Source organism: Mauremys reevesii, linkage group 4 (assembly GCF_016161935.1).
Source record: "Mauremys reevesii isolate NIE-2019 linkage group 4, ASM1616193v1, whole genome shotgun sequence".
Lineage (NCBI taxonomy): Eukaryota > Metazoa > Chordata > Testudines > Geoemydidae > Mauremys > Mauremys reevesii.
Window position 1 is genome coordinate 150,840,730 of NC_052626.1, and position 20,528 is coordinate 150,861,257.

At 68.7% G+C, this 20,528-nt stretch overlaps 2 protein-coding genes across 3 annotated transcripts; one reads left to right on the forward strand and one right to left on the reverse strand.

Annotated features, from left to right (window-relative positions):
• Window positions 1-39: 39 nt before the first annotated feature.
• On the forward strand, window positions 40-13,911 carry PRODH2 (proline dehydrogenase 2). The gene is made up of 10 exons (XM_039537319.1): window positions 40-353; window positions 918-1,111; window positions 1,663-1,783; window positions 2,872-2,955; window positions 3,290-3,370; window positions 11,598-11,744; window positions 11,891-12,057; window positions 12,560-12,670; window positions 12,793-12,881; window positions 13,560-13,911. The coding sequence occupies exons 1-10, from the start codon at window positions 48-50 to the stop codon at window positions 13,727-13,729; spliced, it is 1,470 nt and encodes a 489-aa protein (XP_039393253.1). The 5' UTR covers window positions 40-47; the 3' UTR covers window positions 13,730-13,911.
• A 7-nt stretch (window positions 13,912-13,918) lies between these two features.
• LOC120404561 (CD276 antigen-like) lies at window positions 13,919-18,553 on the reverse strand. 2 transcript variants are annotated; one of them, XM_039537320.1, is made up of 7 exons: window positions 18,108-18,495; window positions 17,917-17,967; window positions 16,948-17,289; window positions 15,739-16,023; window positions 15,562-15,653; window positions 15,190-15,210; window positions 13,919-14,294 (listed from the first exon to the last, which is right to left on the reverse strand). In XM_039537320.1, the coding sequence occupies exons 1-7, from the start codon at window positions 18,109-18,111 to the stop codon at window positions 14,010-14,012; spliced, it is 1,080 nt and encodes a 359-aa protein (XP_039393254.1). In that variant the 5' UTR covers window positions 18,112-18,495; the 3' UTR covers window positions 13,919-14,009. The 2 variants fall into 2 exon arrangements, with proteins under 2 accessions (XP_039393254.1, XP_039393255.1); XM_039537321.1 differs by lacking the exon at window positions 15,190-15,210 and having other exon boundaries at window positions 18,108-18,553.
• Window positions 18,554-20,528: the final 1,975 nt, after the last annotated feature.

Below are 20,528 nucleotides of genomic sequence, written 5' to 3' on the forward strand. Positions count from 1 at the left end.
GCCCAGCCGGGCGCCGCCCCCCCCCGCTGCCGGGGGGCTGGGGGTTAATGAGTGACTGCCCCGGGGGTCGCGGGGCAGGATTTCACCCTCCGCTGGCTCTGCCCCACGGCGGGCGGGCGGGCGACCTTCGCTCCCGGCTCGGCCAGACAGCGGGCGCCATGCTGGGGCGCGGGGGGCGCTGGCTGCAGCGGGCAGGGGGGGCGGCCCCAGCCCCCCTCCGACCGGCCCCCCACGGGGCCCAGCTGCGCTTCGACGGCGACGTTCTCCGGCTCAAGAGCGGCTGGGAGCTGGCGCGGGGGCTGCTGGTCTTCAGGCTCTGCGGCCTGCCGGGGCTGGTGCGCCGGGCCCCCGCGGTGAGACCCTGCCCCACGGCCGACCCTGCTTCCCTGCCCCATGGCCGGACCCTGCCCCATGGCCAGACCCTGCCCCACACGGGGCCCTGCTTCCCTGCCCCGCGGCCAGACCCTGCCCCACGCGGGGCCCCCACGGCCGGACCCTGCCCTGCGCGGGGCCCTGCTTCCCTGCCCCACGGCCGGACCCTGCCCCACGGCCGGACCCTGCTTCCCTGCCCCGCGGCCGGACCCTGCCCCACGGCCGGACCCTGCCCCACACGGGGCCCTGCTTCCCTGCCCCGCGGCCAGACCCTGCCCCGCGCGGGGCCCTGCTTCCCTGCCCCACGGCCGGACCCTGCCCCACGCAGGGCCCCCACTGCCAGACCCTGCCCCACGGCCAGACTCTGCCCCATGCTGAAGCTGGGCCTGGCCCCCATGCTGAGGCTGCACCCCCATGAGAACACTGCTGCCCCAGAAGCCTGCCCCACACCACACCCTTGTGTGCCCCCTGCTGCACCAGGCTCCCCAGTGGGGCGTGTGCCGGGGGCTGTCGATGGGGGTCGCTGACGCCCGTCTCCTCCCCAGCTGCTCTCCGTGTCCCGGTGGCTGCTGGGGCGCCGGCTCTGGGGGTCCCTGCTGCGCGCCTCTTTCTACGGACAGTTCGTGGCAGGGCAGACGCCCCCCGAGGTGGGGGTCACAGTGCAGCACCTCCGTGCCCTGGGGCTGCGCCCCCTCCTGGCCGTGCCCATCGAGGAGGATGTAGGGCAGGACAAGGAAGGGTAGGGGGGGCCATGGGATTATGGGGGGGGGAGCATCATGGGAATCCAAGGGGGTTAGTTATGGGGAGTCCCAGAGGATGGGGTCGGGAGGGGGCAGTGGGGATGGTCCTGGAGGGCGGGTTTCATGTTCGAAAGGGCCCAGCTCTCTCCCCACAGGGAGGCTGGTACGAGGGGAACCGGGGGGCTGGGGGTCCGTGCAGGGGCCCAGCTCTCTCCCCACAGGGAGGCTGGTTCGAGGGGGGCTGGGGGTCCGTGCAGGGGCCCAGCTCTCTCCCCACAGGGAGGCTGGTACGAGGGGAACCGGGGGGCGGCGGGGTCCGTGCCGGGGCCCAGCTCTCTCTCCGGGCTGGGAGGCTGGTACGAGGGGAACCGGGGGGCGGGGGGGTCCGTGCAGGGGCCCAGCTCTCTCCCCACAGGGAGGCTGGTACGAGGGGAACCGGGGGGCTGTGGGGTCTGTGCCGGGGCCCAGCTCTCTCTCCCTGCAGGGAGGCGGGTAGGGGAACCGGGGGGCTGGGGGGTCCGTGCCGGGGCCCAGCTCTCTCTCCCCACAGGGAGGGCTGGTACGAGGGGAACCGGGGGGCCATACTAGGCTGCGTGGGGCTCTCGGCCCAGGGGGGACCCCAGCCCATGATGCAGCTGAAGGTGACAGCCCTGATGAGCGCCCGGCTCTGTGTGAGTACGGGGGTGGGGTGGGGGGAGCTGCTGATGCCCCCTTTTGTCTGCTCCGTGCCTATGGGGACCTGAGGGGCTGGGCCCGGCTGCCCGGGTCCCCGCATTGCTGCCCTGCCAAACTGTGCAGGCTGGCTGGGGGCGCGGGGGGGACGGGGAGCCAGCTGAGCCATGCAAGTGTGACCCACCGAATAGGGGGAGGGAGGGGACGGGGCGCAGGGGAGGAGGTGGCGGGTGGGGGCTGAGGGGAGCAGGGTGGCAGGAAGGGACGGGGCACAGGGGAGGAGGTGGCGGGTGGGTGGGAGCAGGGTGGCAGGAAGGGACGGGGCGCGGGGAGGAGGTGGGGGGTGGGTGGGAGCAGGGTGGCAGGAAGGGGACGGGGCGCGGGGGAGGAGGTGGGGTGGGCAGGAGCAGGGTGGCAGGAAGGGGATGGGGCGCGGGGAGGAGGTGGGGGTGGGGCTGAGGGGTGGCAGGAAGGGACGGGGCGTGGGGAGGAGGTGGCGGGTGGGGGCTGAGGGGTGGCAGGAAGGGACGGGGCGCGGGAGGAGGTGGGGGTGGGGGCTGAGGGGAGCAGGGTGGCAGGAAGGACGGGGCACAGGGGAGGAGGTGGGGTGGGCAGGAGCAGGGTGGCAGGAAGGGGATGGGGCGGGGAGGAGGTGGGGGTGGGGGCTGAGGGGTGGCAGGAAGGGACGGGGTGTGGGGAGGAGGTGGCGGGGTGGGGGCTGAGGGGTGGCAGGAAGGGGACGGGGGGGAGGTGGCGGAGTGGGGGGCTGAGGGGAGCAGCGTGGCAGGAAGGGGACGGGGCACAGGGGAGGAGGTGGGGTGGGGGCTGAGGAGCAGGGTGGCAGGAAGGGACGGGCACAGGGGAGGAGGTGGCGGGGTGGGCGGGAGCAGGGTGGCAGGAAGGGATGGGGCGCGGGAGGAGGTGGGGGTGGGGGCTGAGGGGTGGCAGGAAGGACGGGGCGCGGGGAGGAGGTGGCGGGGTGGGGGCTGAGGGGTGGCTGGAAGGGGACGGGGCACAGGGGAGGAGGTGGCGGGGTGGGGGTGCCCCCGGCAGCCCCCTGACTCCCCCCCATGCTGTCCCCCCCCAGAGGACGGTGTCGCTGCGGCTGGGGGAGCCGGGGGGGCTGTCGGAGCTGAGCCTGGACAGAGTCATGGCAGTGATGGGTGGAGAGGTCAGTGTCGTCCCCTTGCCCCCCAATCCTGCCCCTTGGGCAGCCCCATCACCGAGACGGGGGGGGGGGGGCTGGCTCGGCCAGGCCCTGGGTGTCACGCCAGGGCCCTGCTCCCACCCACCCTTTGGCCCCGGCCAGGGTCTCTCCCAGTGGAAGGGCTTGGGGCCAGCCTGGACCATGCAGCATCTGCCAGTCCCAGAAGCTGCTGTGGGGCCCAGCCCCCCTGAGCCGCCCCATCAGGGCCCCAGCCCCACCCCGCCCCCGGGTTTACCCTGTGCAGACGCGGGTGCGGATTCCTTAGAGCTGGACCAACCCTGCCCCTAACTGCCCCCAGGAGGCGAACTTCTCCCGCCTGAGCCCAGCCGAGAACCGGCACCTACAGGCCTCCCTGCTGCGGCTGGACACGGTCACCCAGGTCAGAGCTGGGGCCACATACAGGAGCTTGCGGGGGGGGGGTCTCACCCAGGTCAGAGCTGGGGCCACATACAGGAGCTTGCGGGGGGGGGGTCTCACCATGTCTCCCCCCAGCGGGCAGCAGGAGCGCGGGTGTTGGGGGCTCCAGGGGGGTCTGACTGTATCTCCCCCCAGCGGGAGGTGGGGGGTGCAGGTGTCAGGGGTAGAATCCTAGAATCTCAGGGCTGGAAGGGACCTCAGGAGGGATCTAGTCCAACCCCCTGCTCGAAGCAGGACCAACCCCAACTAAATCATCCCAGCCAGGGCTTCATCAAGCCTGACCTTAAAAACCTCTAAGGAAGGAGATTCCACCACCTCCCTAGGGAACCCATCCCAGTGCTTCACCACCCTACTAGTGAAATAGTGTTTCCTAATATCCAACCTGAACCTCCCCCTCTGCAACTTGAGACCATTGCTCCTCGTTCAGTCATCTGCCACCACTGAGAACAGTCTAGATCCATCCTCTTTGGAACCCCCCCTTTCAGGTAGTTGAAAGCAGCTATCAAATCCCCCCTCATTCTTCTCTTCTGCAGACTAAACAATCCCAGTTCCCTCAGCCTCTCCTCGTAAGTCATGTGTTCCAGCCCCCTAATCATTTTTGTTGCCCTCCGCTGGACTCTCTCCAATTTATCCACATCCTTCTTGTAGTGTGGGGCCCAAAACTGGACACAGTCTCCAGATGAGGCCTCACCAGTGCTGAATAGAGGGGAATGATCACATCCCTCGATCTGCTGGCAATGCCCCTACATATACAGCCCAAAATGCCATTAGCCTTCTTGGCAACAAGGGCACAGTGACTCATATTCAGCTTTTCGTCCACCGTAACCCCTAGGTCCTTTTCTGCAGAACTGCTGCCCAGCCATTCGGTCCCTAGTCTGTAGCAGTGCATGGGATTCTTCCGTCCTCAGTGCAGGACTCTGCACTTGTCCTTGTTGAACCTCATCAGGTTTCTTTTGGCCCAATCCTCCAATTTGTCTGGGTCCCTCTGTACCCTATCCCTACCCTCCAGCGTATCAACCACTCCTCCCAGTTTAGTGTCATCTGCAAACTTGCTAAGGGTGCAGTCCACACCATCCTCCAGATCATTAATGAAGATATTGAACAAAACCGGCCCCAGCACCGACCCTTGGGGCACTCCACTTGATACCGGCTGCCAACTAGACATGGAACCATTGATCACTACCCGTTGAGCCCGACCATCTAGTCAGTTTTCTATCCACCTTACCGTCCATTCATCCAGCCCATACTTCTTTAACTTGCTGGCAAGAATACTGTGGGAGACTGTATCAAAAGCTTTGCTAAAGTCCAGAAATAGCACATCCACTGCTTTCCCCTCATCCGCAGAGCCGGTTATCTCCTCATAGAAGGCACTTAGGTTAGTCAGGCATGACTTGCCCTTGGTGAATCCATGCTGACTGTTCCTGATCACTTTCCCCTCCTCCAAGTGCTTCAGAATTGATTCCTTGAGGACCTTGTAGTGGGGAGGTGTGGTGGAGTAGGGACTGTCTATGTGGGGGATGGGAGAGCAGGGAGGATTTTAGGTGAGACGCAGGTATTCAGACTGTAACATGAGCTAGGCCTGGGGGAGGGGAGGTGACACCTCTGCCCAGGAGCTAGACAAAGAAAAGGGGCTGAGTGGAGAGGGTGGGGTCAGTCTTCCGTTTGGGAGCTGGGTGGTGGGTTTCAGGGGATCCTAGGCTGGGATCCAAGCACCCTGAACCCCCCAGAAAGGCCAGATTGAGGGGTCCTGGCTCTGGCCACGAGCTCTGCTATATCCGGTGTTCCTGTGTCCAATAAACCTTCTGTGTTACTGGCTGGCTGAGAGTCACTGGGAGTCCCAGGAAGAGGGTGCAGGGCCGGGCTCCCCCACACTCCGTGACAGGTGGTTACCCGTCCCTGCCCTTCGGGGCTTAGAACAGCCCAGGAGAGGGCTGGGGCTGGGGCAAGAACAGCTTAAAAGCTGCAGCTCTAAGAGCTGGGCTGATTGGGGAAGCGGCCCCAGCTGGCCTGCATCAAAAGCCCAGGGAAGCCAGGAGCAAACAGTGTCTCTCTGTGTTCAGAGGGAGAAGGGCCTGGCTGCTGGGGAGTGCACCTGGGTGCCCAAGGTGGAGCAGGGCTGGGAGCTCTGGCCTGGAAACCCCCCAGGCTGCAGGCCTAGGGTAAGGTCAGCTGGGCACTGGGGTTGCAGGGGCAGCCCAGGGGTAGGCAGAGGCAGCAGGTCCACACCCCTTTGCCGGTGATGAGTGGCTGATGCTGCAGCCTGCCCCAGGGAACGGGGGTGAGAGGAGACTGGGCAGTAGCCAACACTGAGGCAAGGTGGGGATAGTGGGGTGGGGGTTCCCCAGGGAGGAGAGACTCAGATTGGTGGGGTATTCCAGGAGGCAGCACCCCAGTTAAAAGGGCTCCGGGGTCCAGGGAGGGACGCGGGGGCCAAGAGGACAGGCGGATCACCGGCCTGCAGAGGGTGCTCCTGGCTGGCAGTGAGCTAATTCCTGAGAACAGACCAGCAGGAGGCGCCGCCGCAGGGGTGAGACCTGCTCCAGGATTTTTCCAGGGGCTGAGGTGAGACTGACCGGCCTGTAGTTCCCCGGATCCTCCTCCTTCCCTTTTTTAAAGATGGGCACTACAGTAGCCTTTTTCCAGTCATCCAGGACCTCCCCCGATCGCCATGAGTTTTCAGAGATAACGGCCAATGGCTCTGCAATCACATCCACCAACTCCTTTAGCACCCTCGGCTGCAGCGCATCCGGCCCCATGGACTTGTGCTCGTCCAGTTTTTCTAAATAGTCACAAACCACTTCTTTCCCCACAGAGGGCTGGTCACCTCCTCCCCATGCTGTGCTGCCCAGTGCAGCTGTCTGGGAGCTGACCTTGTTCGTGAAGACAGAGGCAAAAAAAGCATCGAGTACATTAGCTTTCTCCACATCCTCTGTCACTAGGTTGCCTCCCTCATTCAGTAAGGGGCCCACACTTTCCTTGACTTTCTTCCTGATGCTAACATACCTGAAGAAACCCTTCTTGTTACTCTTAACATCTCTTGCTAGCTGCAACTCCAAGTGTGATTTGGCCTTCCTGATTTCACTCCTGCAGCCTGAGCAATATTTTTATACTCCTCCCTGGTCATTTGTCCAATCTTCCACTCCTTGTAAGCTTCTTTTTTGCGTTTAAGATCAACAAGGATTTCACTGTTAAGCCAAGCTGGTCGCCTGCCATATTTACTATTCTTCCTACACATCTGGATGTTTTTTTCCTGCAAGCTCAATAAGGATTCTTTAAAACACAGCCAGCTCTCCTGGACTCCTTTGCCCCTCCCAGGGGATCCTGCCCATCAGCTCCCTGAGGGAGTCAGTCTGCTTTTCTGAAGTCCAGGGTCCATATTCTGCTGCTCTCCTTTCTCCCTTGTGTCAGGATCCTGAACTCGACCATCTCATGGGCACTGCCTCCCAGGTTCCCATCCACTTTTGCTTCCCCTACTAACTCTTCCCGGTTTGTGAGCAGCAGGTCAAGAAGAGCTCTGCCCCTAGTTGGTTCCTCCAGCACTTGCACCAGGAAATTGTCCCCTACACTTTCCAAAACCTTCCTAGATTGTCTGTGCACTGCTGTATTGCCCTCCCAGCAGATATCGGGGTGATTGAAGTCGCCCATGAGAACCAGGGCCTGTGATCTAGTAACTTCTGCTAGTTGCCGGAGGAAAGCCTCATCCACCTCATCCCCCTGGCCTGGTGGTCTGTAGCAGACTCCCACCACGACATCCCCCTTGTTGCTCACGCCTCTAAACTTAACCCAGAGACTCTCAGGTTTGTCTGCAGTTTCATACCGGAGCTCTGAGCAGTCATACTGCTCTCTTACATACAACGCAGCTCCCCCACCTTCTCTGCCCTGCCTGTCCTTCCTGAACAGTTTAGATCCATCCATGACAGTGCTCCAGCCATGTGAGTTATCCCACCAGGTCTCTGTTATTCCAATCACGTCATAGTTCCTTGGCTGTGCCAGGACTTCCAGTTCTCCCTGCTTGTTCCCCAGGCTTCTTGTATTTGTGTCTAGGCACTGAAGGTAACTCGCTGATTGTCCTGCTTTCTCGGTCTGAGACAGGAGTCCTCCCCTCTTGCGCTCTCCTGCTCGTGCTTCCTCCCGGTATCCCATTTCCACACTTACCTCAGGGCTTTGGTCTCCTTCCCCCGGTGAACCTAGTTCAAAGCCCCCCCCACTAGGCCAGCCAGCCTGCTTGGGAAGCTGCGCCTCCCTCGCTTCCTTAGGTGGAGCCCGTCTCTGCCTAGCGCGTCTCCTCCTACTGGTGCTCTGTGTCTCCCCCCGGCGGGCGGTGGAGGCGGGGGTGCGGGTGCCGGGGCTCTGACTGTCTCTCCCCCCGGCGGGCGGTGGTGGCGGGGGTGCGGGTGCCGGGGCTCTGACTGTCTCTCCCCCCGGCGGGCGGTGGAGGCCGGGGTGCGGGTGCGGGTGCCGGGGCTCTGACTGTCTCTCCCCCCGGCGGGCGGTGGAGGCGGGGGTGCGGGTGCCGGGGCTCTGACTGTCCCTCCCAGCGGCGGTGGAGGCGGGGTGCGGGTGCCGGGCTCTGACTGTCTCTCCCAGCGGGCGGTGTTGGCGGGGTGCGGGTGCCGGGCTCTGACTGTCTCTCCCAGCGGGCGGTGGAGGCGGGTGCGGGTGCCGGGGCTCTGACTGTCTCTCCCCCCGGCGGGCGGTGGAGGCCGGGGTGCGGGTGCGGGTGCCGGGGCTCTGACTGTCTCTCCCCGGCGGCGGTGGAGGCGGGCGTGCGGGTGCCGTGGCTCTGACTGTGTCTCCCCCAGCGGGCGGTGGTGGCGGGGGTGCGGGTGCCGGGGCTCTGACTGTGTCTCCCCCCAGCGGGCGGTGGAGGCGGGGGTGCGGGTGCCGGGGCTCTGACTGTGTCTCCCCCCAGCGGGCGGTGGAGGCGGGGGTGCGGGTGCCGGGGCTCTGACTGTGTCTCCCCCCAGCGGGCGGTGTTGGCGGGGGTGCGGGTGCCGGGGCTCTGACTGTGTCTCCCAGCGGCGGTGGAGGCGGTGCGGGTGCCGGGCTCTGACTGTGTCTCCCAGCGGGCGGTGGAGGCGGGGTGCGGGTGCCGGGGCTCTGACTGTGTCTCCCCCCGGCGGGTGGTGGAGGCGGGGGTGCGGGTGCCAGGGCTCTGACTGTGTCTCCCCCCGGCGGGCGGTGTTGGCGGGGGTGCGGGTGCCGGGGCTCTGACTGTGTCTCCCCCCAGAGGGCGGTGGAGGCCGGGGTGCGGGTGCCGGGGCTCTGACTGTGTCTCCCCCAGCGGGCGGTGGAGGCGGGGCTGCGGGTGCCGGGGCTCTGACTGTGTCTCCCCCCAGCGGGCGGTGGAGGCGGGGCTGCGGGTGCCGGGGCTCTGACTGTCTCTCCCCCCGGCGGGCGGTGGAGGCCGGGGTGCGGGTGCGGGTGCCGGGGCTCTGTCTGGCTCTCCCCCCGGCGGGGGGGGGTGGCGGGGGTGTGGGTGCCGGGGCTCTGACTGTCTCCCGCGGGCGGTGGAGGCGGGGTGCGGGTGCCGGGCTCTGACTGTGTCTCCCAGCGGGCGGTGGAGGCGGGGCTGCGGGTGCCGGGGCTCTGACTGTGTCTCCCCCCGGCGGGCGGTGTTGGCGGGGGTGCGGGTGCCGGGCTCTGACTGTGTCTCCCGCGGGCGGGGGCGGCGGTGGCGGGGGTGCGGGGGCTCTGACTGTGTCTCCCCCCGCGGGCGGTGGAGGCCGGGTGCGGGTGCCAGGGCTCTGACTGTCTCCCCCAGCGGGCGGTGGAGGCGGGGTGCGGTGCCGGGCTCTGACTGTCTCTCCCGGCGGCGGTGGAGGCGGGTGCGGTGCGGGGCTCTGACTGTGTCTCCCAGCGGGCGGTGGAGGCGGGCGTGCGGGTGCCGGGCTCTGACTGTGTCTCCCAGCGGGCGGTGGAGGCGGGGTGCGGGTGCCGGGCTCTGACTGTCTCCCAGCGGGCGGTGGAGGCGGGTGCGGTGCCGGGGCTCTGACTGTGTCTCAGCGGGCGGTGGCGGCGGGGCTGCGGGTGCCGGGGCTCTGCCTGTGTCTCCCCCCAGAGGGCGGTGGAGGCCGGGGTGCGGGTGCCGGGGCTCTGACTGTGTCTCCCCCAGCGGGCGGTGGAGGCGGGGCTGCGGGTGCCGGGGCTCTGACTGTCTATCCCCCCAGCGGGCGGTGGCGGCCGGGTGCGGGTGCAGTGCCGGGCTCTGACTGTCTCTCCCCAGCGGGCGGTGGAGGCGGGGTGCGGGTGCGGGGCTCTGACTGTCTCTCCCGGCGGCGGTGGAGGCCGGGTGCGGGTGTGGGTGCCGGGCTCTGACTGTCTCTCCCAGCGGGCGGTGGAGGCGGGGTGCGGGTGCGGGGCTCTGACTGTGTCTCCCCAGCGGGCGGTGGAGGCGGGGTGCGGTGCCGGGGCTCTCTGACTGTGTCTCCCCCCTGCGGGCGGTGTAGGCGGGGGTGCGGGTGCCTGGGCTCTGACTGTGTCTCCCCCCGCGGGCGGTGGAGGCCGGTGCGGGTGCCGGGCTCTGACTGTCTCCCCCGCGGCGGTGGAGGTGGGGGTGCGGGTGCCGGGCTCTGACTGTGTCTCCCCCCAGAGGGCGGTGGAGGCCGGGGTGCGGGTGCCGGGGCTCTGACTGTGTCTCCCCCCGCGGGCGGGGGGGGTGGGGGTGCGGGTGCCGGGGCTCTGACGGTGTCTCCCCCCCGCGGGCGGTGGTGGCGGGGGTGCGGGTGCCGGGCTCTGACTGTCTCCCAGCGGGCGTGCGGGTGCCGGGTCTCTGACTGTGTCTCCCCCAGCGGGCGGTGGAGGTGGGCGTGCGGGTGCCGGGGCTCTGACTGTGTCTCCCCCCGGCGGGCGGTGGAGGCGGGGGTGCGGGTGCCGGGGCTCTGACTGTGTCTCCCCCCAGCGGGCGGTGGAGGCCGGGGTGCGGGTGCCGGGGCTCTGACTGTGTCTCCCCCCAGCGGGCGGTGGAGGCGGGGGTGCGGGTGCCGGGGCTCTGACTGTGTCTCCCCCCAGCGGGCGGTGTTGGCGGGGGTGCGGGTGCCGGGGCTCTGACTGTGTCTCCCCCCAGCGGGCGGTGGAGGCCGGGGTGCGGGTGCCGGGGCTCTGTGTCTCCCCCAGCGGGCGGTGGAGGCGGGGGTGCGGGTGCCGGGGCTCTGACTGTGTCTCCCCCCGGCGGGCGGTGGAGGCGGGGGTGCGGGTGCCGGGGCTCTGACTGTCTCTCCCGGCGGGCGGTGGAGGCCGGGTGCGGTGCCGGGGCTCTGACTGTCTCCCCCAGCGGGCGGTGGTGGCGGGGCTGCGGGTGCCGGGGCTCTGACTGTCTCTCCCCCCGCGGGCGGTGGAGGCGGGGGTGCGGGTGCCGGGGCTCTGACTGTGTCTCCCCCAGCGGGCGGTGGAGGCGGGGGTGCGGGTGCCGGGGCTCTGACTGTGTCTCCCCCCGGCGGGCGGTGTTGGCGGGGGTGCGGGTGCCGGGGCTCTGACTGTGTCTCCCCCCGCGGGCGGTGGAGGCCGGGGTGCGGGTGCCGGGGCTCTGACTGTGTCTCCCCCCGCGGGCGGTGGAGGCCGGGGTGCGGGTGTGGGTGCCGGGGCTCTGACTGTGTCTCCCCCCAGAGGGCGGTGGAGGCCGGGGTGCGGGTGCCGGGGCTCTGACTGTGTCTCCCCCCGGCGGGCGGTGGAGGCGGGTGCCGGGGCTCTGACTGTGTCTCCCCCCAGAGGGCGGTGGAGGCGGGGGTGCGGGTGCCGGGGCTCTGACTGTGTCTCCCCCCGCGGGCGGTGGAGGCGGGGTGCGGGGCTCTGACTGTGTCTCCCGGCGGTGTTGGCGGGTGCGGGTGCGGGGCTCTGACTGTGTCTCCCAGCGGGCGGTGGAGGCGGGAGTGCGGGTGCCGGGCTCTGACTGTCTCCCAGGCGGTGGAGGCGGGTGCGGGTGCCGGGCTCTGACTGTCTCCCCCAGCGGGCGGTGGAGGCGGGGGTGCGGGGGCTCTGACTGTGTCTCCCCCCGGCGGGCGGTGTTGGCGGGGGTGCGGGTGCCGGGGCTCTGACTGTGTCTCCCCCAGCGGGCGGTGGAGGCGGGGGTGCGGGTGCCGGGCTCTGACTGTGTCTCCCAGGCGGGCGGTGGAGGCGTGGTGCGGGGCTCTGACTGTGTCTCCCAGCGGGCGGTGGAGGCGGGGTGCGGGCTCTGACTGTGTCTCCCCCAGCGGGCGGTGGAGGCGGGGGTGCGGGTGCTGGTGGACGCCGAGTACACCTACGTGAACCCTGCGCTGACGCTCGTCACCCTGGCACTGATGGGGCGTTGGAATCGCGCCCAGCCCTGGGTGTGGAACACTTACCAGTGCTACCTGCAGGTACCCCACCCCCACCCTGTACCCCCCGGCCAGCCTCCCCCGGCCTGCGCCCCCTCTCCCCCGGCCTGCGCCCCCTGGGCCAGCCTCTCCCCAGGGCCCCCACCCCTCCCTGGGCCCGTCCCCTGATCCCGGCGCTGCTCTCGCAGGACTGCCTGGCACGGCTTGGCGCTGACGTGGCGCTGGCCGAGCGCCGGGGCTTCTGTTTTGGGGTGAAGCTGGTGCGCGGGGCCTACCTGGAGCAGGAGCGGCAGCTGGCGCGGGAGGGGGGATACCCTGACCCCCTGCACCCCACCTGGGAGGCCACCAACCACAGGTGAGTGGGGGAAGGGGTTGGAGATCTGCCCCCTAGAGGAAGCTGGGGGGCTGTGGGGACCCCATGGTGTGCATGCCTGTGTGCTGGAGTGCAGGACGCCTGCATCTCACGCTGAACTGGAGGAGAAATGACCCCCGGGGGGGCGAGGTTGAGGGTGCAGGACGCCTGGGTCCCGGGCCCACACTGGCGCTGGGGGAACTTGGGGTGCAGGACGCCGGGGTCCCGGGCCCACACCGGCGCTGGGGGAACTTGGGGTGCAGGCCGCCGGGGTCCCGGGCCCACACCGGCACTGGGGGAACTTGGGGTGCAGGACGCCGGGGTCCCGGGCCCACACCGGCGCTGGGGGAACTTGGGGTGCAGGACGCCGGGGTCCCGGGCCCACACCGGCGCTGGGGGAACTTGGGGTGCAGGACGCCGGGGTCCCGGGCCCACACTGGTGCTGGGGGAACTTGGGGTGCAGGACGCCGGGGTCCCGGGCCCACACTGGCTCTCTGTATTGCAGCTACCAGCGCTGCCTGGACCTGCTGCTGGAGCTGGGGGCACGGGACGGGCAGCGGTGCCAGCTGATCGTGGCCAGCCACAACGAGAGCTCGGTGAGCCACGCCGTCCGCAGGTGGGTTACACTCCCAGCATGCACTGCTCCCTCGTGCCCGCAGGGGAAGGGGCGGTGAGGGGGGGCAGCTCCGGGGGCGGGGCCGAGACCCCCTGCGGTGCCTAATCCGCCTCCCCTGACAGGATGGAGGAGCTGGGCATTGCCAAGGACGGCGGCGCCGTCTGCTTCGGGCAGCTGCTGGGCATGTGTGACCACGTCTCCCTGGCCTTGGGTAGGTGCCCCCCACCGGCCCCTTCGCGGCGTGCGGCGCCCCCCTGCTGCCTCCCCCTCGCAGTGCCCCCTGCTGCCCCCCACCCCCCTCGCAGCGCCCCCCGCTGTCCTGCCTCACAGCGTGCGGCGCCCCCCTGCTGCCCCCACCCCTCGCAGTGCCCCTGCTGCCCCCACCTCCTCGCAGTGCCCCGCTGTCCCCTCACAGCGCACAGCACCCCTGCTGCCCCCACCCCTCGCAGTGCCCCTGCTGCCCCCACAGCACGAGGTGCCCCTCGCGCACCCCCTCCCCGTTGTCCCCTCACAGCGCCCCGCTGTCCCCCCCTCTGGCGCACAGCACCCCTGCTGCACCCCACGGCACGAGGCGCCCCTCATGCACCCCCCACCCCTCGCAGTGCCCCCTGCTGCCCCCACCTCCCTCGCAGTGCCCCGCTGTCCCCTCCCAGCGCACAGCACCCCTGCTGCCCCCCACCTCCCTCGCAGTGCCCCCGCTGTCCCCCCTCACCGCGCACAGCACCCCCTGCTGCCCCCCACCCCCTCGCAGTGCCCCCTGCTGCCCCCCACCTCCCTCGCAGTGCCCCCGCTGTCCCCCTCCCAGCGCACAGCCCCCGCTGCCCCCACGGCACGAGGCGCTCCCCATCCCAGCGCGCGGCGCCCCCTGCTGACCGTCTCTCTCCTGCAGGCCAGGCGGGATACGCCATCTACAAGTCCATCCCGTACGGGGCGGTGGAGGACGTGCTGCCGTACCTGGTGCGCCGAGCCCAGGAGAACCAGAGTGTGCTGCAGGGCATCCGCAAGGAGCGGGACCTCCTCCGCCGCGAGCTCTGGAGGCGCCTGCTGCGCCGCCCCTGAGGAACCCGGCCTGCTCTTTGCCTGCCCTGAGGGATGCTGGGAGGGGGGAATTGTGGCCCGACTTACCCAGCCAGGCTCGGGTGTGTGTGTGGGGGGGGACACCACTGCCCATAGCTCCCCCTGGCGGCGGGGCCCCCCAGTGATTCTGCCACTGCCTGCCCAATAAAACCGAATGCATCTCACGCCCGCTGTCCCCCTTCCAGAGCAGTGTTTATTGACTGTGCTGGGGGGGGGGGGGGAGGCCGAGCTAAGCTCCAGTCCATCGAAGGGGGAAACCGTCTCAGCCCGGCAGGAGGTGAACCCAGGCGTCCTGGCTCCCAGCATTCCCTGCTCTAGCCACTCTGTCTGCCCCGAGCTGCCGGGGGCTACCAGGCATGGCTGGGCCCAGGGCTGGGGGTGGGGCAGGGGGCTGCGTTGCGAGCTGTTGGCTGGGTGGGGGCGGCTCCTGGAGGATGTCTGGTGGGTCCCCCCTCCTCGTGCAGGTGGGGCCGGTGCCCTCCAACGGGGCCTCTTCCCGAGCTGGCTCTGCCTCCCGGGGGGGGCGGGATCCCTGGTGCCTCTGCCCCTGTTGGAGCAACACAGAGAGGGTCATTGCCCTGGCTGAGAGCGCCAGCTGGGGCCATTCCCCTCTAGGGGCGCCAGCTCCCATCTGGCCATGGGGCAGGGACTGGCTGGCTCAGGGGATGGGGCACGGGGCTGTTCCCCTCTAGGGGGCGCCAGCTCCCCTCTGGCCATGGGGCAGGGACTGGCTGGCTCAGGGGATGGGGCACGGGATACGGGGCCATTCTCCAGGGGCGCCAGCTCCCCTCTGGCCATGGGGCAGGGACTGGCTGGCTCAGGAGACGGGATACGGGGCCATTCCCCTCCAGGGGCGCCAGCTCCCATCTGGCCATGGGGCAGGGACTGGCTGGCTCAGGGGATGGGGCACGGGATACGGGGCCATTCTCCAGGGGGTGCCAGCTCCCATCTGGCCATGGGGCAGGGACTGGCTGGCTCAGGGGATGGGGCACGGGATACGGGGCCATTCTCCAGGGGGTGCCAGCTCCCATCTGGCCATGGGGCAGGGACTGGCTGGCTCCGGGGATGGGGCACGGGATACGGGGCCATTCTCCAGGGGGTGCCAGCTCCCATCTGGCCATGGGGCAGGGACTGGCTGGCTCAGGGGATGGGGCACGGGATACGGGGCCATTCTCCAGGGGGCGCCAGCTCCCATCTGGCCATGGGGCAGGGACTGGCTGGCTATGGGGATGGGGCACGGGATACGGGGCCATTCTCCAGGGGGTGCCAGCTCCCATCTGGCCATGGGGCAGGGACTGGCTGGCTCAGGGGATGGGGCACGGGATATGGGGCCATTCTCCAGGGGGTGCCAGCTCCCATCTGGCCATGGGGCAGGGACTGGCTGGCTTGGGAATGGAATATGGCCCCATCTCAGTACCCCTCCCCCCTGCCCACTATCTCACCTTCCTCCTCTGCTGCCCAGCCTGGAGGAAGGAAAGACAAGGCCAGTGTGAGCGTGTGGGGCCTCCAGAGCGCCCTGGGAGTGAGTCAGGAGCGGGGCGGGCGCTTACCCAGAGTGCCCTGGGAGTGAGTCAGTTGTGGGGCGGGCGCTTACCCAGAGTGCCCTGGGAGAGAGGCAGGAGCGGGGCGGGCGCTTACCCAGAGCGCCGTGGGAGCGAGGCAGGAGCGGGGCGGGCGCTTACCCAGAGCGCCGTGGGAGCGAGGCAGGAGCGGGGCGGGCGCTTACCCAGAGCGCCCTGGGAGCGAGGCAGGAGCGGGGCGGGCGCTTACCCAGAGCGCCCTGGGAGCGAGGCAGGAGTGGGGCGGGCGCTTACCCAGAGTGCTCCGCTCCCCAGCACTACCACCGCCATGCCAATGCCAATGCCAATGCCAACGCCGGCCCAGCCCTTCCATGCTGGCTGTGGCTCTGGGGAGACAAAACCATGGCCAAGTCAGTGGCAGGTGAAGCTGCCTCGACCCCCTCCTGCCCCCCTAGAGTCCTGGGGCCTCACCTTCCCAGACAAGCGTCCCGGTGCGGTTCTGCTGGAGGAAGGTGGTGGTGACGATGCAGGTGTAGCTGGTGGTGGGGGAGCAGGGCACGTCGGCCGTGTGGGCGGCGCTATATAGCCCCTGAGGCTCCTTGGCAGCCGGGGTCCCGGCCCCGTAGTCCCTGCCAGTGCTGTCGCGGATGGTGACGGTGGCGAGGGGGTAGCCGCCCTCTGCGAGGCAGGTCAGTGTCACGTTCTGCAGGGAGGGGGAGCAGGGCTGGGGCTGGAGCCAGGATAGACGATAGAGGCCTGTGAGAAAGAGCCACGTGAAAAGGACGGGGGCCGAGTGAGCTCGAGAGCTGGTGGCTGCACTGCGGAGAATTCTCAAACATCCACTCAGCGTGCAGCCGCCGGTGTTGGGCATCACTAGGAGAGGGGACGCAGACAGGGGACCCCACCTCAAAGCAGACCCACGGGCACTGGAAAGGGTTTAGCAAAGGGCACAGAAAGGATGAGGGGGCTGGAACGGCGGCTGTGGGAGGAGATTAGTCAGACGGGGGCTGGTCAGCTTGGGAACGAGACGGCTAAGGGGGGATATGGTAGAGGGCTATAAAATCAGGCCGGGTGGAGAAAGTGGACAGGGAGTGTTATTTACTCCTTCTCCTAACACAAGAACTAGGGGTCACCCAATGACATTAGTCGGCAGCAGGTTTCAAACAAACAGAGGCCGTATTTCTTCCCCCAACGCCCGGCCAGCCTGGGGAACTCGGTGCCAGGGGGATGCTGTGAAGCCAAGGCTATAACAGGCTTCAACAAGGAACTAGCCACGTTCCCGGAGGATGGGTCCATCCCTGGCTAGTAGCAGGATGGGCCGGGACGCAGCCCCCCTGCTCTGAGCGGCCGTAGCCTCTGCCTGCCGGAAGGCGGGACGGGAGCGGGTGACGAGACGGACACGCGGTAACTGGCTGTTCTGGTCAGTTCTCTGACGCGCCTGGCATTGGCCACTGTCACAGAGGACACTGGGCTCGATGGACCCTTGGTCTGACCTGTGGCCGTTCCTATGCGCATTGTATTGAGGACAGATGCTGCCCAGTCCCAGAGGGGAAAGGCCCCGTGCTCCATTTCCCACTCCTGTGAGCCCCCCAGGTCCCCGACATGGGGCCAGATCAGAGCCGGCGCCCCTGAGAGGGGCCATTCCCCACCCGTGGAGGGGCCAGGCCGTGTCCTGTTTACCTATGAGCCGTAGCTCCGTCTCCGCCACGCCCATGCCACGGTTGCTCTTTACCCGGCACCGGTACGTGCCCTCATCAGCCAGTGTCATGTTGTGTAGCCGGAGGGCCCCGTCCCCACGCCCGGGCTGCCCAGCTGGGACAGTGGCCCGGCCCCGATAGGCAGGGTCGACATGTGAGGCCAGGTGCTCCCCTCTGTAGTAGGTGTAGACGTTCCTCTCGCTGGCCGGCCCCAGCCGGGTCCAGTACAGGATCAGGTCCGCCTCAGGCGGGTAGGTGCAGCTCAGCAGCGCTGTGCCCCCCAGCACGGCCTCCGAGGTCGCGGGCAGCTGCACAGGCAGCTCGTCTGCAAGAGAGGGGGTGAGCGGGGGGGGGTGTCTGCGCCCGGGGGTCCCCATGGCGCAGTGAAGGCTGCGTCCGGGGGTCCCCACAGCTGAGCGAGGGCTGTGTTTGGGGGTCCCCCCGGCAGGGCGAGTGGGGGTGTGTGTCTGCATCCGGGGGCTCCTGTGACTGGGCGAGTGCGGGAGGGCTGCATCCGGGAGGTCCCTCCGGCTGAGCGAGGACTGCGTCCGGGGGTCCCCACAGCAGGGGGAGCGGGGGAGGGCTGCATCTGGGGTCCCCACAGAGGGGTGAGCGGGGGAGGGCTGCGTCCGGGGGTCCCCACAGCGGGGTGAGCGGGGGAGGGCTGCGTCCGGGGGTCCCCACAGCGGGGTGAGCGGGGGAGGGCTGCGTCCGGGGGTCCCCACAGCAGGGGGAGCGGGGGAGGGCTGCGTCCGGGGGTCCCCACAGAGGGGTGAGCGGGGGAGGGCTGCGTCCGGGGGTCCCCACAGAGGGGTGAGTGGGGGAGGGCTGCATCTGGGGGTCCCCACAGCGGGGTGAGGGATGTGTCCGGGGGTCCCCACGGCGGGGTGAGCGGGGGGAGGGCTGCGTCCGGGGGTCCCCACGGCTGGGGGGGGCTGCGAGCTGTACATACCTGTTCCCAGCCCCCACAGCTGGGTGAGGAGCAGGAGAGCGACAGTGAGACCTGTGGGGGGAGAGGAGAGGGGTGAGCATAACCCAGTACCAGCCCCATTCCCACGCTGTCCCCCAGCCCCCTGCCCTGTGGCTGGAGCCGAGCTGGCGCCCCCTAGAGGGGAAAGGCCCCGAGTCCCACCCCCAACTCACTCATGGGGCAGCCGGTGCCCTCTCATCAGCACTGGGCCGGCGTCCCTGCGGCCGCACCCCGAACCCCTCGGCTGCCGTGCCGAGCCTGTTCCCAGCCGGGCCGAGGCGAAGGGAAAGCGAAAGCGGCCCTGGCAGGCCGGTTCCCTCCCTAGCCTCAGCCTTGAGCCCCCGGGCTGCAGAGCCACTTTCATTTTTCCCTGCGGGCAGCTGCTGCGTTCAGACACTTGGGCTCTGCCCTGCTGCCCCAGCCCAGCTGCTGAGCGCGACCCGGGGGGGAGCTCGGGAGAGGTGCGCAGGGGGCTCTGGGAGCTGGGGGGGTGGCTTGAGCTGGCCCCATCATGTGCGGGCGTGGCTGGCACGTCCCTGCCTTCTGGGCCTGGTGCCAAGTCCTGCGCTCTCGAGAGCTTGGCAGCACGTCTGCTGAGCCCTTCCTTGCTCGCGCCAACGCTGGCCCAGCGGCTGGGGGGCCTGGATTTAAAACCCCGCTCCCTGGACAGTGCCAGCTCTCTATCCCCCCGCTCGGTGACCCAGGAGCCCCTGCGGGAGGCACCCACCCATGCCAACGACTGATCCATGTCCGGCTCCTTTCCCAGCCAGCCCAGCGCTCCCCGCCTGGATAAAGCCCCTCGCCCCCCGGCAGCTTTGACATGAGCCACTCCAGGAGCGAACCCGCTGCCAAGCCCCAGTAATCCGGGGAGGGGGGAGGGAACGGACAAACTGGGAATGTTCTGACTGTTTTCTCTGAATACGGTGTTGGTGCCTCAGTGTCCCCTCTGCAGTTCTTAATATCCAGGTGGGGGGATCAGGGGGTGCGATTGCTGCAGAGCAAAGGGCCAGTGCAACTAAATGCCTGACGCTCTGTCTCCTAGCAACTGATGGCCTGGGCCCCCCCTCTGCAAAGGTGCCAACTGAAGGTGTTGGAGACAAAGAGGTCAGGTGACCTCCTGGCCCGGGGAAGGAGCTGAGCAGAGGAGGGGCTGGAGGGGGGGGTCAGTCTGGAGCTGGCTGGGGACGAGGAGTGAGGGCAGACGTGGGGGTCTGGCTCACTGCCCCCCAGAATGGACCTGGCCGAGGGGGCCGGTTCTCTGTACCTACAAGCTCTGTGTTAGACCCTGTTCCTGTCATCGAATAAACCTCTGTGTTACTGGCTGGCTGAGAGTCACGTCTGACTGCGATGTGGGGGGGCAGGACCCTGTGGCCCCCCTGGACCCCGCTGGGGGGACTCGCTGGGGGAAGCGCACGGAGGGGCAGAGGAGGCTGAATGCTCCAAGGAGAGACCCAGGAGGTGAAGCCGTGGGAGCTTCTTGCCCTGCAGACAGGCTGCTCCGAGGGGGAGGAGGCTCCCCAGGGTCCTGCCTGGCTTGGTGGGGAGCAGCTCCAGAGCAGCGCCCGGGGACTCTGTGAAGCCCCACTAGGGGATACCCTGCTTGTGCCATGCCCCCATGAGCGGCTGGCCCAAAGGCATGATGGGACAAACCCCCCATGACTGGCTGATGGAAGGGCTGCGAGTTATATGGGCCCCTGGTGCCTGGGCTCCAGCAATATTGAGGCCCCAGGGCCCGGCACCACCAATATTTGGGGCCAGGTCTCTCCCCTGGCCCTGCCTGCTTCCTCTGAGTGTCCCCCGGCCCCCACTTGCTGCCCCCGCGCGTATCCCCGGGGCCGGACAGTGCCTGCCACAAGCAGGTGGGTGCCCCCTGCAGCTCCCCACTGCTGCCTCCCGGCATGAACTGCCGCCGCAGGGTCCTACTGCCCCTCTCTCATTGGAGCCAGGGCACTACCCTGCCCCTGCCCTCCCGCCTCGGACCCCTCCCTTTTCCAGCAGGACCCCCCACCCCGAACCCCTCATCCCCACCCCGAGACCTCACCCCCCCACCCCCTCGGCCCCAGCCCTGTCCCACAGCCCCCACCCCAAACCCTCTGCCCCAGCCCGGTCCCACAGCCCCCACCCCAAACCCTCATCCCCAGCCCTGTCCCACAGCCCCACACCCCAAACCCTCTGCCCCAGCCCGGTCCCACAGCCCCCACCCCAAACCCTCATCCCCAGCCCTGTCCCACAGCCCCCACCCCAAATCCTCTGCCCCAGCCCTGAATCCCCACCCCCCAAATCCCCAGCCCTGTCCCACAGCCCCCAAACCCTCTGCCCCAGCCCTGAGCCCCACCCCAAACCCTCATCCCCACCCTTGTCCCACAGCCCCACCCCAAACCCTCTGCCCCAGCCCTGAATCCCCACCCCAAACCCTCATCCCACCCTGTCCCACAGCCCCCACCCCTCTGCCCCGGCCCTGAGCCCCCACCCTAAACCCTCATCCCCAGCCCTGTCCCACAGCCCCCTGCACCCAACCCTCTGCCCCAGCCCTGAGCCCCACCCCAAACCCTCATCCCCAGCCCTGTCCCACAGCCCCCTGCACCCAACCTCTG